Consider the following 20713-nt stretch of genomic DNA (forward strand, 5'->3'; position numbering starts at 1 on the left):
GAGGGCAACCAAAATGGGAAAAGATCTGGTATCCATGCCCTATGGGGAGAGACTTAGGGAGCTGGGGATGTTTAGTTTGGTGAAGAGAAGGTTAAGAGGTGACATGATAGCCATGTAAGGATATCTGAAGGGATGTCATAAGAACATAAGAACATAAGAACATAAGAACAAGCCAGCTGGATCAGACCAAAGTCCATCTAGTCCAGCTCTCTGCTACTCGCAGTGGCCCACCAGGTGCCTTGGGGAGCTCACATGTAGGATGTGAATGCAATGGCCTTCTGCGGCTGTTGCTCCCGATCACCTGGTCTGTTAAGGCATTTGCAATCTCAGATCAAAGAGGATCAAGATTGGTAGCCATAAATCGACTTCTCCTCCATAAATCTGTCCAAGCCCCTTTTAAAGCTATCCAGGTGAGTGGCCATCACCACCTCTCTGTGGCAGCATATTCCAAACACCAATCACACGCTATGGAAGAAGTGTTTCCTTTTATTAGTCCTACTTCCCCCCCCCCCCCCAGCATTTTCAATGTATGCCCCTGGTTCTAGTATTGTGAGAAAGAGAGAAAAATTTCTCTCTGTCAACATTTTCTACCCCATGCATAATTTTATAGACTTTCAATCATATCCCCCCTTAGGCGCCTCCTCTCCAAACTAAAGAGTCCCAAACACTGCAGCCTCTCCTCATAGGGAAGGTGCTCCAGTCCCTCAATCATCCTTGTTGCCCTTCTCTGCACTTTTTTTCTATCTCCTCAATATCCTTTTTTTTGGAGATGCGGCGACTCAGAACTGGACACACACAGGTACTCCAAGTGCTTGGTCGCACCACTGCTATATATAAGGGCATGACAATCTTTTGCAGTTTTATTTATCAGGAATTCCCTTTCCCTAAATGAGTCCCCCCAGCATAGAGTTTGCCTTTTTCACAGCTGCCATGCATTGAGTTGACATTCCCATGGAACTATCAATCTAAGACTTAAATCCCTTTCCGCAAATTGGTCTGTGACTGATAGCACTGACCCCTGTAGCGTGTATGTGAAGTTTGGATTTTTTTTGCCCCTCAGGTGCATGCATCACTTTACATTTTGCTACATTGAACTGTGGCATTTGCCATTTCTGGAGCCCACTCACCTAATTTATCAAGGTCCGGCTTGGAGCTCTTTCAAGCGAATCCTTTGTGGTTCTCACCTCACTCTACATGGAATTTGGTATCATCCTGCAAACTTGGCCACCACGCTTACCCACCCCTACCTTGATGGTCATTTTATGAATAGGTTGTAAAGAGCACTGGTCCCAAAACGGATCCTTGGGGGACACCACTCCCGACATCTCTCCATTGTGAGAACTTCCCATTTACACCCACTCTTTGTTTCCTGTTTCTCAACCAGTTTTTAATCCACAGGAGGACTTCCCCTCTTATTCCTTCATTGCTGAGTTTTCTCAACAGTCTCTGGTGAGGAACTTTGTCAAAAACCTTTTGGAAATCCAAGTAGACAATGTCCACCGGTTCACCCCTGTCCACATGCCTGTTTACACCCTCAAAGAACTCTAGTAAGTTTGTAAGACAGGATTTGCCTCTGCAAAAGCCATGCTGACTCTTTCTCAGCAGGTCTTGCTTTTCTACATGTTTTATAATTTTATCTTTAATGATAGATTCTACTAATTTACCAGGAACAGATGTCAAACTGACTGGCCTGTAATTTCCCGGGTCCCCCCTAGATCCTTTCTTAAAGATTGGTGTGACATTGGCCATCTTCCAGTCTTCAGGGATGGAGCCTGATTCCAGGGATGTCAGGTTGATGAGGGAGCAAGCTTGTTTTCTGCTGCTCCACAGTCTCGGACCAGGAGTCATGGGTTCAAGGTGAAGGAAAAGAGATTCCACCTAAACATCAGGAAAAACTTTCTGACAGTCAGGGCTGTTAGAGGAATGTACTATCCCGGAGTGTGGTGGAGTCTCCTTCTTTGGAGGTTTTTAAACAGAGGTTGGATGTCAGGAGCGCTTTGATGGTATGTTCCTGAATTGAAGGGGGTTGGACTTGATGGTCCTTGGGGGTCTCTTCCAACTCTACGATTCTAACCTCAGAATCTCCCCACTACAATTCCAGACGGGCCCACAAACCCATCACTATGTAAAGGGCCTGACCTTTTTTTTTTTTTTTTATAGCAAACAGCAATTGCCTTCCCTTCCTCTCCCCACAAAAGCACCCTGTGAGGTAGGTGGGGCTGAGAGAGTTCTGGAAAAACTGTGACTATTCCAAGGTTGTTTGACTGCATCGGTGTTACTGAAGTTCTCCCATTGGAGATATTTGTAATGAGAGTAAAGATTCAGTAATAGCAATTGCATTTTATGTATGTTTATACACTGAAAAAATATTTGTAGTATACACAAGCCACTGTGCAACACGTGATTTTTCGGTCTGTATTTGGGAACTGTGACTATCCCAAGATCAGCCAGCAGGCTTCATGTAGAGGAACGGGAAAGTAAATTTGGTTCACATCATGCCTTGAAGGGCCATCTTTCAGATCATTGTGCTGCGGTGGCAGCTGATGCCAATAAAAAACCACACAGCCCATCACATCTCCATTGGCGAAGCAGATCTCTTGCTGGGCAAAAGCTCCATCTGACTGTACACACTGCCTAAAAACACTTCACGGGAGCCAGCAAAGGTGCGAGCAGGCACTACGTCTCTCACGGCCCCCACGGTGAAACTCCTGGTGCATACCTTGGCCTGACCCTACAAGGAAGTCCATACAGATTAACATTACAGGCTAAACCAGAGTCAAACAACAAGCTAGAGAAAAGGTACAAAGAAAAAGCCAAGAGCATGAATTTGAAAGTCCAAACCTGACCTCAAAAAGAATTTGCTAAGAGCTTTTTCAGAAAGTCAGATTAAAGTCCAGAGACAGTCCAGATTTGCAGGGCATAAACTTTCGAGAGTCGAAACTCCCTTCGACAGATACCAACAGAACTTCCCCAGAAGAGAAGAAGAACAGTTTGGATTTGTATCCCCCCTTTCTCTCCTGCAGGAGACTCAAAGGGGCTGACAATCTCCTTGCCCTTCCCCCTCACAACAAACACCCTGTGAGGTAGGTGGGGCTGAGAGAGCTCCGAGAAGCTGTGACTAGCCCAAGGTCACCCAGCTGGCGTGTGTGGGAGTGCACACAGATAAGCCTCCACAGCTCAGGCGGCAGAGCTGGGAATCAAACCCGGTTCCTCCAGATTAGATACACAAGGGAGCAGCAGTGGCGGAGGAGGTTAAGAGCTCGTGTATCTAATCTGGAGGAACCGGGTTTGATTCCCAGCTCTGCCGCCTGAGCTGTGGAGGCTTCTCTGGGGAATTCAGATTAGCCTGTACACTCCCACACACGCCAGCTGGGTGACCTTGGGCTAGTCACAGCTTCTCGGAGCTCTCTCAGCCCCACCCACCTCACAGGGTGTTTGTTGTGTGGGGGGAAGGGCAAGGAGATTGTAAGCCCCTTTGAATCTCCTACAGGAGAGAAAGGGGGGATGTAAATCCAAACTCTTCTTCTTAACCTCCTATGCCACTACGCCAGAGTCCTACGCCATAAGCTAGGACTCTGCTCCCAGGCAATTCAAATCACACCCCAAGAAAAGCAGAATCATGCAGCCTACACAGGTTTGGCGACCCAAAAGCATCTGCGCCAAGACTCGCTTCGCCTGATTTCTGCCAACGGTGTAAAGCACTGGAGTCCTGCACCCGTTGATGGAGATCATTCCAACATCCTAGCCAGCTTCTAAAAAAAGAATCACGGTGCAGCCACAGTGCCAAGTCCCCGCTTCCAATTGCCCAGCTCCCCCGAAACCCTTCTGAGATGCGGCTTCTTCAGAAGAATCGCTGCCTGATATTTCCAGACGGTTTGCCCCTCTCTCCCCTTGACCTCGTGCTATAAATCTCCCCTGTTATTTTAAGAAGCCAATGACTGCCTTTTTCCTGAAACGTCCCCGCGGCTCGCAAATTACAACCTCAAATCCTACATCATCCTAACCTCTGATTGCTTAAGGGGTGGAATGTCGCGACGACGAACCCTCCACCAAACAGCGGGCAGGACTCACAAAAGGGGGTGGGCAAAATTCCATCCTTCCCCCAACCCAGGAGCAAGCCTGGCTCTGGCACCCACCCACAACCCCCGCCAGCCCAGCCTGCCTGGCGGGGCAGTGGCGCCTTGGCGATCGCTGCTCCACTGACCCTGCCAAATTCACCTCGGTCCCCCACCCCACTCCCAACAGCGGCATCTTGTCAGGAGCAGCAGTGGCATAGGAGGTTAAGAGCTCGTGTATCTAATCTGGAGGAACCGGGTTTGATTCCCCGCTCTGCCGCCTGAGCTGTGGAGGCTTATCTGGGGAATTCAGATTAGCCTGTACACTCCCACACACGCCAGCTGGGTGACCTTGGGCTAGTCACAGTTCTTCGGAGCTCTCTCAGCCCCACCCACCTCACAGGGTGTTTGTTGTGAAGGGGGAAGGGCACGGAGATTGTCAGCCCCTTTGAGTCTCCTGCAGGAGAGAAAGGGGGGATATAAATCCAAACTCCTCCTCCTCCTCCTCCTCCTCCTCCTCCCCCACGCTATTCTGCTGGTCCGCCAAAACCCCCCCGCCCCCCCCCCCCCTGCCTGTCCTGCCGGTGCACCAAAACCCTCCCTGTTTCCCCTCCCCAAGTCTCCCCATCAGTTATCAGTTGGATTACAGACCGGCAGCCCTCGGTTTATGGACCAAGTTTGATTCACCGACCTTCCGTATGCATTTTGTACAGTTATATCTTTGTATGCTGCCATGAGTGTCCCTATACCAGTGGTGGCGAACCTATGGCACGGGCCCTCTCTGTGGACACGTGCAAACCGAGCCCCCCCCCCCCCCCACACACATCTAGGCTGGCCTGGGCTCGATTATTAGCATTAAACCTAAGACCTACTTTTGGGGAAGCAGTGTAGGTAACCTTGTTAAGCGCTGTTAGAACATAAGAACAAGCCAGCTGGATCAGACTAGAGTCCATCTAGTCCAGCTCTCTGCTACTCGCAGTGGCCCACCAGGTGCCTTTGGGAGCTCACAGGCAGGAGGTGAAAGCAATGGCCTTCTGTGGCTGTTGCTCCCGAGCACCTGGACTGTTAAGGCATTTGCAATCTCAGATCAAAGAGGATCAAGATTGGTAGCCATAAATCGACTTCTCCTCCATAAATCTGTCCAAGCCCCTTTTAAAGCTATCCAGGTTAGTGGCCATCACCACCTCCTGTGGCAGCATATTCCAAACACCAATCACACGTTGCGTGAAGAAGTGTTTCCTTTTATTAGTCCTAATTCCTTCCCCCCAGCATTTTCAATGTATGCCCCCTGTTAAACCCCAGTGATTTTCATGCAAAGAACTAAAGCGCAATCCTTTACCTGGAAGTGAGCTCAGTTGCTGGCAATGGGGCTTGCTTCTGAGTAAACCCTCCTAGGGTCGTGATTCACCTGTTGGAGGCGTTGCACGGTTGCTTCAAAGCAAAGCCACCAACTACCACCAAGCTTACTCCCGAGTAACGCGCGCCTCGGAGCCAACTGTTTTTTCTAAACTAAAACCTCAGCATTCAGGTTAAATAGCCATGTCGGCACTTTGTGATAAATAAGTGCGTTTTGGGTTGCAATTTGGGCACTCGGTCTCGAAAAGGTTCGCCATCACTGCCCTATACAGTGGCATAGGAATGATCAGCCCATTTTGTATATAGACTTATTGCCTGGGGTATACCGCCCAGGGGGACATATGGGGTCAAACGTCCCCCAGGTTGCGGCCGTTTAGTAACGTGGTGGGCGGAAAATCGCCCCCCACACACCACTCCTCCTTCCCCTCGGGAAGGTGCAAAAAAAGTTGTTTGGTCATGGTGTGGGAGGACGGCCGCCCATACGGGGGGGAGGGGGGGCGGAAAACTCAGATTTTGCAGTGGGCTACATTTAAGGAGCAGCAGTGGCGTAGGAGGTTAAGAGCTTGTGTATCTAATCTGGAGGAACTGGGTTTGATTCCCAGCTCTGCCGCCTGAGCTGTGGAGGCTTATCTGGGGAATTCAGATTAGCCTGTGCGCTCCCACACACGCCAGCTGGGTGACCTTGGGCTAGTCACAGCTTCTCGGAGCTCTCTCAGCCCCACCTACCTCACAGGGTGTTTGTTGTGAGGGGGGAAGGGCAAGGAGATTGTCAGCCCCTTTGAGTCTCCTGCAGGAGAGAAAAGGGGGGATAAAAATCCAAACTCTTCTTCTTCTTCTTCCCTAGATACGCCTCTGCTTATTGCCCTGTATTTTTAAATCCGCTTGCACTTTAATACGTATTTGCACAGTCTGTGCTTCAGCGCGATCTTTTAGCAACCTGAGGAATGGTGGCCTGATTTTTTTCTTGTAGATCAGCCAGGGGGAGATCTCGCAGCTCTGGTGAGCCGACCGCGCTTCATCACTTGACAGGGGTTCCAACCCCAGCAGCGGAGTCAGGGCGACCGGGCCAGACAGTGAAGACGGAAGACAGAATGCAGGCCGGCACACCAGGAAGCTCTCTCTCCCCGCCAACAGCGGTGGCGATGAGATCAGGCCGCAAAAATGTTCCATCGGAACCCATTTGGAAGGGGGGGAAACCCCCGAAGTATGGGAGGAGAATGTGGGATTTTTTTTTCTTCTGCACAAACACGGCGGGGTCAGCTAAACAGTACTAGCCGCCTGCCAGAGAAGGTAGTTCTGTGCCTGGCAAAGGAGGGCCGGGCTGGCCAGAAGGCGAGGAGAACGGCTTCGTGGGGACATCTGCTGTCCACAGTTGGGAACTGGAAGAGCACGAAACCAAAGCACACGAGGAACGCACCGGGAAGGCGGGGAAAGGAAAGGTGGTGAGGGCGAGGTCCGTTCGGAGCGCCAATTCTGCCACACTGAAAGCAAGAGACCAGGCTCCACATGCAGCTGAGCGCAGAAAGACGGAAGGGATGCTGGCACTGTGTTTCTGCACGCCATTTCCCTTCTTTGCAAACCCCCCCCCCCACCCCCCACCCCCATTGTCTGACTGGGCTCACAATACTAGAACCAGGGGGCATCCATTGAAAATGCTGGGGGGAAGAATTAGGACTAATAAAAGGAAACACTTCTTCACGCAACGTGGGATTGGTGTTTGGAATATGCTGCCATAGGAGGGGGTGGTGGCCACTAACCTGGATAGCTTTGAAAGGGGCTTGGACAGATTGATGGAGGAGAAGTCGATCGATGGCTACCAATCTTGATCTTCTTTGATCTGAGATTGCAAATGCCTTAGCAGACCAGGTGCTCGGGAGCAGCAGCAGCAGCAGCAGGCCATTGCTTTCACATCCTGCCTGTGAGCTCCCAAAGGCACCTGGTGGGCCACTGCGAGTAGCAGAGGGCTGGACTAGATGGACTCTGGTCTGATCCAGCAGCCTAGTTCTCATGTTCTTAAGGCCATTGCTTTCACATCCTGCATGTGAGCTCCCAAAGGCACCTGGTGGGCCACTGCGAGTAGCAGAGAGCTGGACTAGATGGGCTCTGGTCTGATCCAGCTGGCTTGTTCTTATGGGCTCAAGGGTCTCCATTCATATTAATATTGGATTAAGGGAGATTGGAGGAGGAGGAGATGGAGGAGAAGAAGGAAGAAGGGGAAAAGAAGAAGAGCGGCTTTCTATACTCGGCTTTCCTCTACCTTTAAGGAGTCTCAAAGCAGATACAAATTGCCTTCCCCTCCCCACAACAGATATCTTGTGAGGTAGGTGGGGCTGAGGGGGTTTAGAGAGAACTGGGGCTGGTCCCAAGTCAGCCGGCAGGTTTCAAGTGGAAGAGGGGCCTCAAACTCAGTTCTCTAGATTAGAGCCAGCCACTGTTAACCACTATACCACGCTTGTACCCTCAAACTCCTTTTGGTCCGAGGTGCTACTGGACTCAAAACTAGCTCGTCTACTGCAGGCCAACGTGGTTACCCTCTGAAACTAATATATGAAGGGAGAATTCCCCTACTGCAGTGGTGGTGAACCTTTGGCACTCCAGAGGTTATGGACTACAATTCCCATCAGCCCCTGCCAGCATGGCCAACTGGCAGGGACTGGTGGGAATTGTAGTCCATAACCTCTGGAGCGCCAAAGGTTCGCCACCACAGCCCTACTGAGTGGGGCAGCCAGGAAGAATAGTGCATGTTCCCAGGGGTGGACTACTGGGAACATCTGTTTCATTTGCACATGTACAGGCTGTGCTGATGTAGGGCCGAGAACACACAGGCACAGGGCGTGGCTTCTGTCTTGTTCTACACACAGAACTGATAGAAACATAGAGTTGGAAGAGACCACAAGAAGGGCCATCAAGTCCAACCCCCTGCCATGCAGGAACACAAAATCAAAGCACTCCCGACATATGTTCATCCAGCCTCTGTTTAAAAACCTCCGAAGAAGGAGACTCCACAACTCTCCGAGGCAGTGAGTTCCACTGTCAAACAGCCCTGACAGTCAGAAAATTATTCTTAATGTTTTAGGTGAAATCTCTTTTCCTGCACCTTGAATCCATTACTCCGTGTCCTACTCTCTGAGGCAACAGAAAACAAGCTTGCTCCCTCTTCGACATGACATCCCTTCAAATATTGAAACATGGGTATCGTGTCTCCCCTTAACCTTTGCTTCTCCAGACTAGCGAAGTATATGGCAGTGGTGGCGAACCTATGGCACGGGTGCCAGAGGAGGCACTCAGAGCCCTCTCTGTGGGCACGCGCAAACAGAGTCCCCCCCCCCCCCCACCCACACACACACATCTAGGCTGGCTTGGGCCGCATGGCTTCTGGCTCAAATACCTAACCAGTTTGCACCCGGCAATGGCCAAGCAGTTCAATGAAGCCATGCAAAATGGTAAAATCGATGAATGGCTAACAACTGGGAAGACATACTTGATTCAGAAAGATCCAGCCAAAGGAGCAACACCTGGAAACTACAGGCCAATAACATGTTTACCCACGATGCTCAAACTGCTCACTGGCATAATACTGGCACAAGACCTAGTGTTGGGGAAGCAGTGTAGATAACCCTGTTAAGCGCTGTTAAACCCCACTGATTTTCATGTGAAGAACTAAAGCGCGATCCTTTATCTGAGAGTAAGCTCAGTTGCTGGCAATGGGGCTTGCTTCTGAGTAAACCCTCCTAGGGTTGTGATTCACCCGTTGGAAGAGTTGAACGGTTGCTTCAAAGCAAAGCCACCGACTACCACCAAGCTTACTCCTGAATAATGCACGTCTCGGAGCCAACCCGTTTTTTCTAAACTAAAACCTCAGTATTCGGGTTAAATTGCCGTGTTGGCACTTTGCGATAAATAAGTGGGTTTTGGGTTGCAATTTGGGCACTCTGTCTTGAAAAGGTTCGCTATCACTGGTATATGGTATACATCATGTGTACAGCCATAACAAACATCAATGAGCTATTGCAAGAATTAGTGTGCTCTGGTTCCTACCGGAGGCACGGGCCTCAACTCAGGAATTAAAAGCCTCTGACTTCAGTGATACTGCTCATCCAGCCGATTCGGCTCAGAACAAGGTTAAGCTGAAAGTTATCAAGAGACCCAGGGAAAGACTTGGCGGATGACTCATCTGGGAAGAGTTAGGAAGCCGATGGCCCATAAAGTGATTGCATCCCCCCCCCCTTTGAAAGTTATGACTGTTCCCTGCTAAAATCTTATCCATCCTTAATCTGATCCTTCCCAGACACTTCACTTTTGTTAGATCCTCTTAACAAGATAGTCACGCTCTTAATTCCACTTCTGGCAGCCCTCAGTGGAAAGTTTCAATAAGAGTTATATTCAAGGTGAGGGAAAGTCTCTCTTATGCTGGAGTGGCTCTGAAAACCACGGCGGTCCAGCTCAGCTAAACAAAAGGGCCAGCGGCAGTGGAGCCAAGACTCTGCTCAGAATGTTTTGTGCTTCTAGACGTGCTCGTGTTATCGGGCTGAGGGCTGTTTGATTTCAAGCCCCGAGAAATCGAGGCACGGCCTTCTATCGAGTGTGAGAGCTGATTTGGTCTCAAGCCGAACAGACGGAGGCCCAACTGAGCTGTGATGCCGGCAAGGCAAAGAAAAAATCTCTCTCCCACACTCTCATAAGAACATAAGAACTAGCCTGCTGGATCAGACCAGAGTCCATCTAGCCCAGCACTCTGCTATTCATAGTGGCCCACCAGGTGCCTTTGGGAGCTCACCTGCAGGATGTGAAAGCAATGGCCTTCTTCTGCTGCTGCTGCTCCCAAGCACCTGGACTGTTAAGGCATTTGCAATCTGAGATCAAGGAGGATCAAGATAGATCGACTTCTCCTCCATAAATTCTTCTCCTCTCCTTCAACCTTGGCCAATTCCCAGGCAAAGCAGTTGCATGTTTTATCCTGCTCTTACTGCACTGCTTCCATTCCTTTGACTCCATAAAGGACGCCACAGCATTCAGTTGGCTAGACTGGAGCGACTGTCGGTGATAGGACTTGCTGGAGATCATTCATTCATGGAGTCTCCATAAGTCAGAAGCAACACGATGGTACATAAAACACACACACACACACGTTCCATTCTCTGCACAGTTTGACATACTGTGGTAATTTTTGTAATCGTAGTCCTATTGCATTGCTTATTAGAGGCCTTGTGCTATTTGACCGCATTCTTTTACAACCGCATGATTCACCTTAAGTCTCGGTGGAAAGGCCAGATATAAACAAATTGTGGGGAACCTGGAGCACTCTAAAGCAAAGCACTGTAAGACATATCCCGACCTCACCCTAATGTTTCTACAACCCGATAACAATAGTCAGACTTATCCAATGCCCAAGCACAGGCCAGCCAGTGCCTCACATGAATTACATGCACCACAGACATAGCCCCAGTATTGGTATATGATAATGTCAACGCTTCAGTCATGAAAGAGTTAATGATGCTGTTTGTGAGTAAACATTAGCTAGTTAGCATACAGCCAATGAGGCCTCATGTAGCACAGTTCTTCCTGGAAGTTAGGAGTTACCTGAATTAACGAGATGACCCACTGATTGGCATTGGCTAATCAATATATTGCCACAGAAGATGTGTTGCCAGTCACTCAAGCAAGAACAGAAGTTGTAGGGTAACTTCCTATCTTCGTTCCTAGCAATTAGAGCAGGGGTCTTCAAACTATGGCCCTCCAGATGTTCATAGACTACAATTCCCATGAGCCCTACCATTTGGCCATGCTGGCAGGGGTTGATGGGAATTGTAGTCCATGAACATCTGGAGGGCCATAGTTTGAAGACCCCTGAATTAGAGTCACACTTTTCACAATGTAAAAGCGGCATGTAGCTTCGCTCAAAGATGACTGTTTGTTGTTTTTGGTCTATATAGCCCTTCCTTTCTAACTTTTCTTTTAAGCTAACCAGCAGCATCTGTGATTATTTACTCCACTAACTATACATATTTTTCACCAACACCCAGACGCTCCAATAGTACACTGGACATAGCAGTCCATGTGCAAGGATTCTTTTTCATAACAGTCCCAAGTTTGGAAGAGATTCTTTGAAGACAGGAATTTGGAAAACCATGCATCAGCACTGACTGGGCAGGCAACGGTGCAGAGATAGACCAAGCTTGGCTAGGAAAGTACTGGTATTTTATTCATTTGGACTGGTTATGGGGTTGGATTTGGCAGATCCATCCCACCAAAGACAACCCTTCCCTCTGCTGTGATGAACAAGAGGTTTTTTTGCAGGTGAGAAAAGCGTTACTGTTAGCAGAATGAATCTGTGGGATTCCACTCTATATTTCAATACCCAGCAGCTTCCATTCTGAAAAGTAGAAATCTACAACTTGAGCAACACGACACCAGGAGGGTGGGGGGCGTCCAACCAGCTGTAACCCCCCCCCCCAAAAAAAGTGCTAGGCGATTTATGACTAACACACGACCAAGATTTCACCCTCTGCTTCCCTACCTGAAAAGTCTTCAAGACAACTTGAGCATTAATTCAAATCAAAAATTGTTGGAGAGAGAATGGAACTATTTAACTCTGGCAGCGAGGAAAACTTGTTCACCTTTACATCTATCAATCCCCTTACAACATAACAGAATGGCCTCCTATTGGTATCATCTGACCAATCCAGACCAGAGAAGAGTTTTTTCACTCGCTCGCTTCAATGTTTTCCCTTCTGCCATACTACGAGGTAGATATAACAATCTAGAAATGTGCAAAAGGGTGTGCTCGTGTGATGCAAATCAATTAGAAACATTGGCCCCTTCCGCACACGCAAAATAATGCGTTTTCAAACCACTTTCACAACTGTTTGCAAGTGGATTTTGCCATTCCGCACAGCTTCAAAGAGCACTGAAAGCAGTTTGAAAGTGCATTATTCTGCATGTGCGGAATGAGCCATTAACTCACCAATTGTTCTGTTGTCCCAAATCGGCAAGTATTAGAATTAAATACTCTAGGTTGCTTTCTATGATACCTAGCGAGCTGGACGAACTAAGCAGACTATTGTTTTTATTAAATAACTCTGATGCTACGATCTGTAAAATCAGGCACTGCTGGAAATATCCCATAAGCAACGGTATGTATGAATCAACTTCGTTTGCTATATGTTGCAAGTTTGCATTTTGATGTGATTTTGATGTGATTTTATATTGTTTATGCCAAATAAAGGCTGAATGAAAAGAAAATTAATTCAAATCACAAAGGGCTGAGAAAGGCTCCTGAAAAGGACGGATGGACGACGTGAGCCTAGCTTGACTCCAAAGATGGGAGCAAAACCAGATCCAGAAAAGGAACCCACTAATCACTGGCTATCCGCACCGACCAAAGTATTAGCAGGGATGGGACCAGACAGGTGGCCCGAAGGAACCAGCCGTGAAAAAGGCCCTCCGCTGGAGGCCACCCACCTAGACTCAGAAGTCAGAGGCACCCGGAGAAACGGCCTCCAAAGACCTCCACAATTCCTGGGCAGGTTTACACGTCAGGAGGCCATCTTACCTGAACAAAATGAAACCCAGCGACTCCACGGCTGCCCTTCTCACGTCGTCATTGACGTCGCTAACCTGTGGAGAAGATGACAAAGCGGGTGTGAACAGCCACATTTTTGGACATCAGCTGGGGCATTTGTTCAGTTTTGTTAGAAATGGAAATGTGGTTTTAAAATACCTTCCAACTTCCCCTTCAAACTCCCTGTCATGACAAAACGACTTCCCATCCCAGTTCCCCTAGAACCGTGGTGGCGAACCTTTGGCACTCCAGATGTTATGGACTACAATTCCCATCAGCCCCTGCCAGCATGGCCACTAAACAATGCTGGCATGCTGATGGGCGGGAATTCATTGTAGGTCCATAACACTTTCTTCTTCTATAGAGAAGGCTGACAATTACGTGTCTTGCAGCCTTTCTCCAGATGTTATGGATTACAGTTCCCATCATCCCCTGTCAGCCTGATTCTGGCAGGGGATGATGGGAACTGTAGTCCATAACATCTGGAGGGCCGCAAGTTTGACCCCTGTGCTCTAAGGAGACTCAAGGTTTCTTACAAGCTCCTTTCCCTTTCTCTCCCCACAACAGGCACCTTGTGAAGTAGGTGGGGCGGAGAGAGTTCTCAGGGAACTGTGGCTAGCCCAAGGTCACCCAGCAAGAATGTCGGAGTGCGGAAACACATCTGGTTCACCAGATAAGCCTCTGCCACTCAGGTGGAGGAGTGGGGAATGAAACCCGGTTCTCCAGATTAGAATCCACCTGCTCTTAAGCACTACACCCCGCGATGGCCACAGGACTTGACTGGTTTTTAAATTGACTGGTTTTTAATTGACTGGTTTTTAAATTAGACAGATTCGAGGAGGACAGGTCTATCAGCGGCTATTAGCCACGGTTGCCAAAGAGAACCTTCATATTTAGAGGCAATAAACCTCATTTGTTACAGACATGGACTTCCCCCCCAACCATCAAGAAATATACCTTTCACAATTTCTCCTCCTTACCCTAAGTTTAATAACTGAAAAATTACTTCCCCAAGAACAGCTGTTTCTTATATAGTCCAACCATAATAATATTTTTTTCTACTCTTTAGCTGAAGTCATGTAATGAGTCCCTCATTCTCTGCCCCACAGACTCGGTACTTACAGCAACATGCAAGAGGCGTCGGATTGCTTTATTGTTCCCTGAGCCGCAGTATGCCATCGCAACTGTATACATCCCTGAACGGCGGAGGATCGGATCCTGGAAGAGAGAACACACCCCAGTGTTCAAATGCTAGATTAACAAAAATAAGTTGGGGAATTTTGATTTAGCATCCAAACTGTGGTGTTTTCTAGCTTGGGGAGTTACTGATTGTTAGGATCTCAACACCATGACTTTCCTTCCACACAGGATAGTTTTACCGGGAGTATTATTTTAATTCATCCTAGCATGGCTGAGCAACCAGCAGAAATGAAATCTTTCCACTCATTTAGTACAATGGGGTGTTGTGTGGTTTCCGGGCAGTATGGCTGTGTTCTAGTAGCATTTTCTCCTGATGTTTCGCCTGCATCTGTGGCTGGCATCTTCAGAGGATGCCAGCCACAGATGCAAGCAAAATGTCAGGAGAAAATGCTACTTGAACACAGCCTTTATACAGTCTCGAAACCACCACAACACTCAGTGATTCGACCGTCAGAAAGCCTTCGACAGTACATTTAGTACAGCCCTGACTGTCAGGAAGTTTTTCCTGATGTTTAGGTGGAATCTCTTTTCCTTCACCTTGAACCCATTTGACTCCTTGATCCCAGCCTCTGGAGCTTGCAGAAAACAAGCTTGCTCCCTACGGCCAACATACATGACATCCCTTCAAATATCTAAACATGGCTATCATGTCATCTCTTAACCTTTTCTTCCCCAAACTAAACATCCCCAGCTCCCTAAGGGATTTGGGCGTCTTAGTTCATAGTTCCATGGGAATGTCAACTCCCATGGCAGCTGTGAAAAAGGCAGCTGTGAAAAAGGCAAACTCTATGCTGGGGATCATTAGGAAAGGAGTTGATAATAAAAACTGCAAGGATTGTCATGCCCTTATATAAAATCCGCGGATGCGACCGCGATTCTTGACTACTGTGTTCAGTTCTTGGTAGCCACATCTCAAAAAAAGGATATTGAAGAGATAGAAAAAGTGCAGAGAAGGGCAACGAGGGATGATTGAGGGACTGGAGCACCTTCCTTATGAGGGAGGCTGCAGCGCTTGGGACTCTCTTTTAGCTGGAGAGGAGACATCTGAGGGGATGATATGATTTGAAGTTTGTAAGAATTATGCACGGGTAGAAAAAGTATGCTGACAGGAGATAAATTTTTCTCTCTTTCTCCACAATACTAGAAACCAGTGGGCAATTCCATTGCAGAAAATGCTGGGGAGAATTAGGATGATGATAAAAAGAAACATTTTTTCAATGCTAACGATGTGATTGGTGTTTTGGAATATGCTGCCACAGGAGGTGGTGATGGCCACTCCACCTGGATAGCTTTAAAAGGGGCTCGGACAGATTTATGGAGGAGAAGCTTTCATCTATGGCTACCAATCTTGATCCTCCTTGATCCTCGGATTGCAAATGCTTTTAGCAGACCTGGTGCTCTGAGACAGCAGCAGCAGGCCCAGCAGGCTCCTTGCTTTCACACATCTCTGCATGCTGTGAGCTCCCCAAAGGCACCTGGTGGGCCATTACTGTGAGTAGCAAGAGAGCTGGACTAGATGGACTTCTTGGTCTGATCCCAGCAAGGCTCTTCTTTATGTTCTTAAGGCCCTTGCTTTCACCTCCTGCCTGTGAGCTCCCAAAGGCACCTGGTGGGCCACTGCGAGTAGCAGAGTGCTGGACTAGATGGACTCTGGTCTGATCCAGCTGGCTTGTTCTTATGTTCTTATGTCTCTCCTCATAGGGCATGGATTCCAGACCTTTTGAGATGGGGTTGTGTCTTCATCCCTCACAGGAGAATTCGCCATGTCCTCTTCTGAGTCAGCTGGACAAATGGCAACAGGCCCAGCTCCTTAAAGGAGCCATGCATCTTTCCTGGCACTGCTGGCCTTTGGAGCACTACTGCCATTCCATGTCCCGCCAGCTTCTCCTGGGAGACCAGCATGGGGAAAACCACACTGCCGAACCTGCTAGGTAGCAGGTAGTGGTTTCCCCCTATCTGCTGGCCTTGGTAAGTGCAGGGGTGGCCTCACCTGGGATGGATTCGGAAGGCAAAATGCTTTCCCGCCAGAGAAGGTGGAGCCGCTTCCGAAGAGGAGTTTACACTCACCTTATCCCTCTGCAAAAAGGAGCTCGATGAGGGGCATCCGCCTTCCTCCATTCGGGCTCAGACATCACCAAGGCTTGCATGCCGAATCGCCAGGCCTTCGCTAGGATCTTCCTCGTGTTGGGCCTCCTGGGCGTAGTCTACCATGTCCTTCGATACGCCTTGAGCTTTGCTGACCCCAGCATCACCAGACTAGAGAGCCGGTTTAGGCCGGGCTGCTTCGCCTTTCGGGAAGGGAGCGGGGGCAAACGGAAGCAAAAGTGAGCACCAGATCTCTCCGGGATTCCACGGTAAAAGGAAGACAGATCACCCGACGTTTCCACCAACACAGCTATAATTCCATTGTTTTGTTCAGAGGTTCTGAACAGGTTTCAGCCAAATAACAGAAGTCCCAAAAGTCATCAAGTAATAGTGTACTTTGGAGTTCCTTAAACTCTGACCCTTTAACACTTTCAAGCTACTATTTTAGAATGTAATTGTTTTAAATTGTCTGTTTTATACATGATGTTTCTAGTGATGTTCAATCAGCCTGAGCTTCCTGATGGGATAGGGATAGGGGTAAATCATCAATAATAATAATAATAATAATAATAATAATAATAATAATAATAATAATAATAATAATAATAATAATAATAATAATAATAATAATAATAATAATAATAGGAAGAAGAAGAAGAAGAAGAAGAAGAAGAAGAAGAAGAAGAAGAAGAAGAAGAAGAAGAAGAAGAAGAAGAAGAAGAAGAAGAAGCGGCAGCGGTTTCTTGGACCAGAGCAAAACCCAGAAACCCAGTAGTCTGATACTGCTGAATGAAATTTGTGTTCCTGTCATGCCCCCAGAGACACCCTCACTAGCCTCAGTAGTACCCTTCGTTAGAATGGGCTCAATTGTTTTTGTACAGTATTCTGCAGGAGGGAACCTTAGTTTCCTGTCCCCTTAAGAAGCCCTCTATACGCAAGGAGAATTATAGTATTCTTATTGGTTAGCAGTTCCTGTTTTACAGACTGTTCAGTTCAGGTGTCTGGGGAAGGCTGGAGACAGCAATATCTCAGAGTTTAAGGTGTCAGAGATCCGTATAAGAGTAATCAAGTTTCAACAGGATTGCAGGAAAAACAGAGTCCAGTTAGAGGACATCGTGGAGAACTCAGAAGCAGCAAGAAGCGGAGCAGACTTCCTTGGAAGCAAGCAAGGAAGAGTCGGTGTCTGCAAGCTCTTCAATAATCTCCAATCGTTTCCAGCATCGCAAGTATTCTTCATTAGTCAGACTTCATGGGGGAATCAAGGTCCTAAACTTTCAATACTATTAAACCGTTTTTTGAACTGTTACTTATTTGTCTGTGGGTTTTTCACTCTGTTCTGGCCAAGTGCAACGCACCTGATTTTAGTTTGCTTGGGGAACAGAACGGTACCAGCAGAGCTACAGTGAGGAGGAACTGAGCATTAATTCAAACAGCCCTTCAAGCAGACTCCTCAAGGGCAGCCCATGTTTAAGAAAGCACGGCACCCCAAAACCACGCAGCAAACCAGAAGCACGATCCAGGGTAAAAAATTCGGAACACGTCCCTCTCCCGCGCCCAACTCAGCAGGTCCGTTGAAAGTGCCAGCTCACCTGTCACAGCATCGTCCTGGTACAGGTTTGTTTTCAGGAGGTCGTACACATCCAGCCGCGCGGTCCCCATGGCGGCCAAGCCAAGGCCCAGGCTGCCGCCGTGACGGACAATCTGCCAAAAAAGGGGGAAAGCACAGTTTACAGTCTCTAGAGCAGGGGTTCCCAATCTTTCTGACCTGCGGGCACCTTTGGAATCCTGAAACAAAATGGCTGCCACGTGAGGCAGAGCCAACCACGAAATGTCAGGGAGCGAGATTATCCATAACTGTAACAGTGACTATGTATTGTCGAAGGCTTTCACGGCCGGAATCACTGGGGTGCTGTGTGGTTTCCGGGCTGTCTGGCCGTGTTCTAGCAGCATTCTCTCCTGACGTTTCGCCTGCATCTGTGGCTGGCATCTTCAGAGGATCTGACAGTAGGAATGGAAAGCAAGTGGAGTATATATACTGTGAGGTCAAAAGGTGAGGCCCTCTGAATAGAGTAGCCTGGTATGTGAGTCACAAAGAAGTCTGTAGCCTGGGAGTAACAATGAAGATAGCAAGGTCAATAGGTGAATGCATCTGAATAGAAGTATCCTGGTCTTTGTTTCCTTGGTTGCTATTGTCTATAGTTGTCCTGTGTTTGTGTGGAGCTGATTAGTCACTGTCTTGATTCTAGAGTTTTTCAACACTGGCAGCCAAATTCTGTTCATTTTCATGGTTTCTTCCTTCCTGTTCCTTCCAGGATACTTCTATTCAGATGCATTCACCTATTGACCTTGCTATCTTCATTGTTACTCCCAGGCTACAGACTTCTTTGTGACTCACATGCCAGGCTACTCTATTCAGAGGGCCTCACCTTTTGACCTCACAGTATATATACTCCACTTGCTTTCCATTCCTACTATCAGATCCTCTGAAGATGCCAGCCACAGATGCAGGCGAAACGTCAGGAGAGAATGCTGCTAGAACACGGCCCTACAGCCCGGAAACCACACAGCACCCCTGTAACAGTGGTTCTTCAATGTGTCAGACAGAAACCCTGCTTAACTTGATGTCTTTAAAAAGGAACGTATTGTTTTAAACTGTTTTCTTGCAAACACAGAGTACACTTTGGTCTCACAGTGAAAATCCTCACGATGGGGTAGCAGCTGCCACTGAAGTAATTTTTTTACAAAAAAATCTCTTGTAGCCACATAGCGGTCCTATCCACTTTATAAAAACATTTGGCAAGCCCCAGGAAAGAAGAAGAGGAGGAATTTGGATTTGTACCCCACTTTTCTCTCCTGAAGGAGACTCAAGGTGGCTTATAAACTCCTTTCCCTTCTTCTCCCCACAACAGACACCTTGTGAGGTAGGTGGGGCTGAGAGAGTTCCGAAGACCTCTGACTAGCCCAAGGTCACCCAGCAAGAACATACGAGTGTGGAAACACATCTAGTCCGCCAGATGAGCTTCTGCTACTCAGGTGGAGGAGTGGGGAGTCAAACCCGGTTCTCCAGATTGGAATCCACTTGCTCTTAACCACCACGCTGGCTTTCAATGGGTGGTCAAAGGTGTCAATGGGTACCATGGAGCTTATGGGTGCCATGTTAATGTGTTTATATTTCCTGGCAAGAGGGAATATGAGAAACAGAAAGCAAACAATGAAAGAGGGGAAAGCCCCATTAAACCACATTTTACTTTGCTATCTTCACAGCTGGCATTTCCACTTTCACTTGGACACGGGTTTCAGCACTCAGATTAAATGTACTGAGTTCTGGCTCTGCCCGGGTAACCGAGGAGCCGTCTGCATCTCCCTGCACGCTATGTAAAGCGTGACTGCAGCCCTGCCACCCTTGGCATCGTAGCAGACCACGTACATCGTTGCTGGCATTCTTCAGCTGGTTCAGCAAGTAGTCGATGATATCGCCACCGTGGTTGGCATGGATGAGCCCCAGGGCGTAAAGCCCGCCCCCTTCCTGATAGGCCGAGCCTGGAGATGTGTCCTTGGGTAGGTACGTCGCCATCAACTGTAGAGCCTCTTTCTCATGGCCCTGCACATTCAGCACACACACAAAAAAGAAACATGGGAAGATCTTAGGAAGAGCTTTATTAGGAAGAACTTCCTGACCGTCAGGGCTGTTCGGCAGTGGAATTCACTGCCTTTGTATTGTATTTTTAATTTATATACCGCCCTCCACCCTTTGAGAGTAGTGGAGTCTCCTTCTTTGGAGGTTTTTAAACAGGGGCTGGATGAACATATGACAGGAGAGCTTTGATTGTGTGTTCCTGCATTGCAGGGGGTTGGACGATGGCTCTTTATTATTATACTTTATCTTGTGGCCTCTTCCAACTCTATGTTAAGAGTCCTTCTGGCTTCTAATGGCTCAGTTTACAACAGTGGCCTACCAGATGCTTCCAGTAAGCCAACGACTCTGCACTGTATTGTCAAAGGCTTTCACGGCCAGAATCACTGGGGTGCTGTGTGGTTTCTGGGCTGCATGGCCGTGTTCTAGCAGCATTCTCTCCTGATGTTTCGCCTGCATCTGTGGCTGGCATCTTCAGAGGATCCGATTCTCTCCTGACGTTTCGCCTGCATCTGCGGCTGGCATCTTCAGAGGATCCTCTGAAGATGCCAGCCACAGATGCAGGCGAAACGCCAGGAAAGAATGCTGCTAGAACACGGCCATACAGCCCGGAAACCACACAGCACCCCAGACTCTGCACTGTTTGTTCCTGAGACATGCTAATCAGAGGTACACTGCACCTGTATTTGGACAATTTACTGATGGACAGTTTACCTGCTGATAAACCAACCCAGCACAAATCTGTCTATCCATCTTTGGAAGGCAATAAATGCAATGATCACTACCTCACTTTGCAGCAGTGAAATCAAATCATACTGAGTG

The 20713-nt window shown here is 48.1% G+C and overlaps 1 protein-coding gene across 1 annotated transcript in view; it reads right to left on the bottom strand.

Annotated features, from left to right (window-relative positions):
- PSMD1 (proteasome 26S subunit, non-ATPase 1) overlaps nucleotides 1-20713 on the bottom strand; it is a 134175-nt gene that overhangs the window by 89334 nt on the left and 24128 nt on the right. The window contains 6 exon segments of the mRNA XM_048500710.1: nucleotides 12964-13028; nucleotides 14095-14190; nucleotides 16240-16403; nucleotides 17547-17557; nucleotides 17810-17958; nucleotides 19685-19858. Of these exon segments, the coding sequence (XP_048356667.1) occupies nucleotides 12964-13028; nucleotides 14095-14190; nucleotides 16240-16403; nucleotides 17547-17557; nucleotides 17810-17958; nucleotides 19685-19858 (659 nt within the window).

The sequence above is a fragment of the Sphaerodactylus townsendi genome, linkage group LG06 (genome assembly GCF_021028975.2).
Source record: "Sphaerodactylus townsendi isolate TG3544 linkage group LG06, MPM_Stown_v2.3, whole genome shotgun sequence".
NCBI lineage: Eukaryota > Metazoa > Chordata > Lepidosauria > Squamata > Sphaerodactylidae > Sphaerodactylus > Sphaerodactylus townsendi.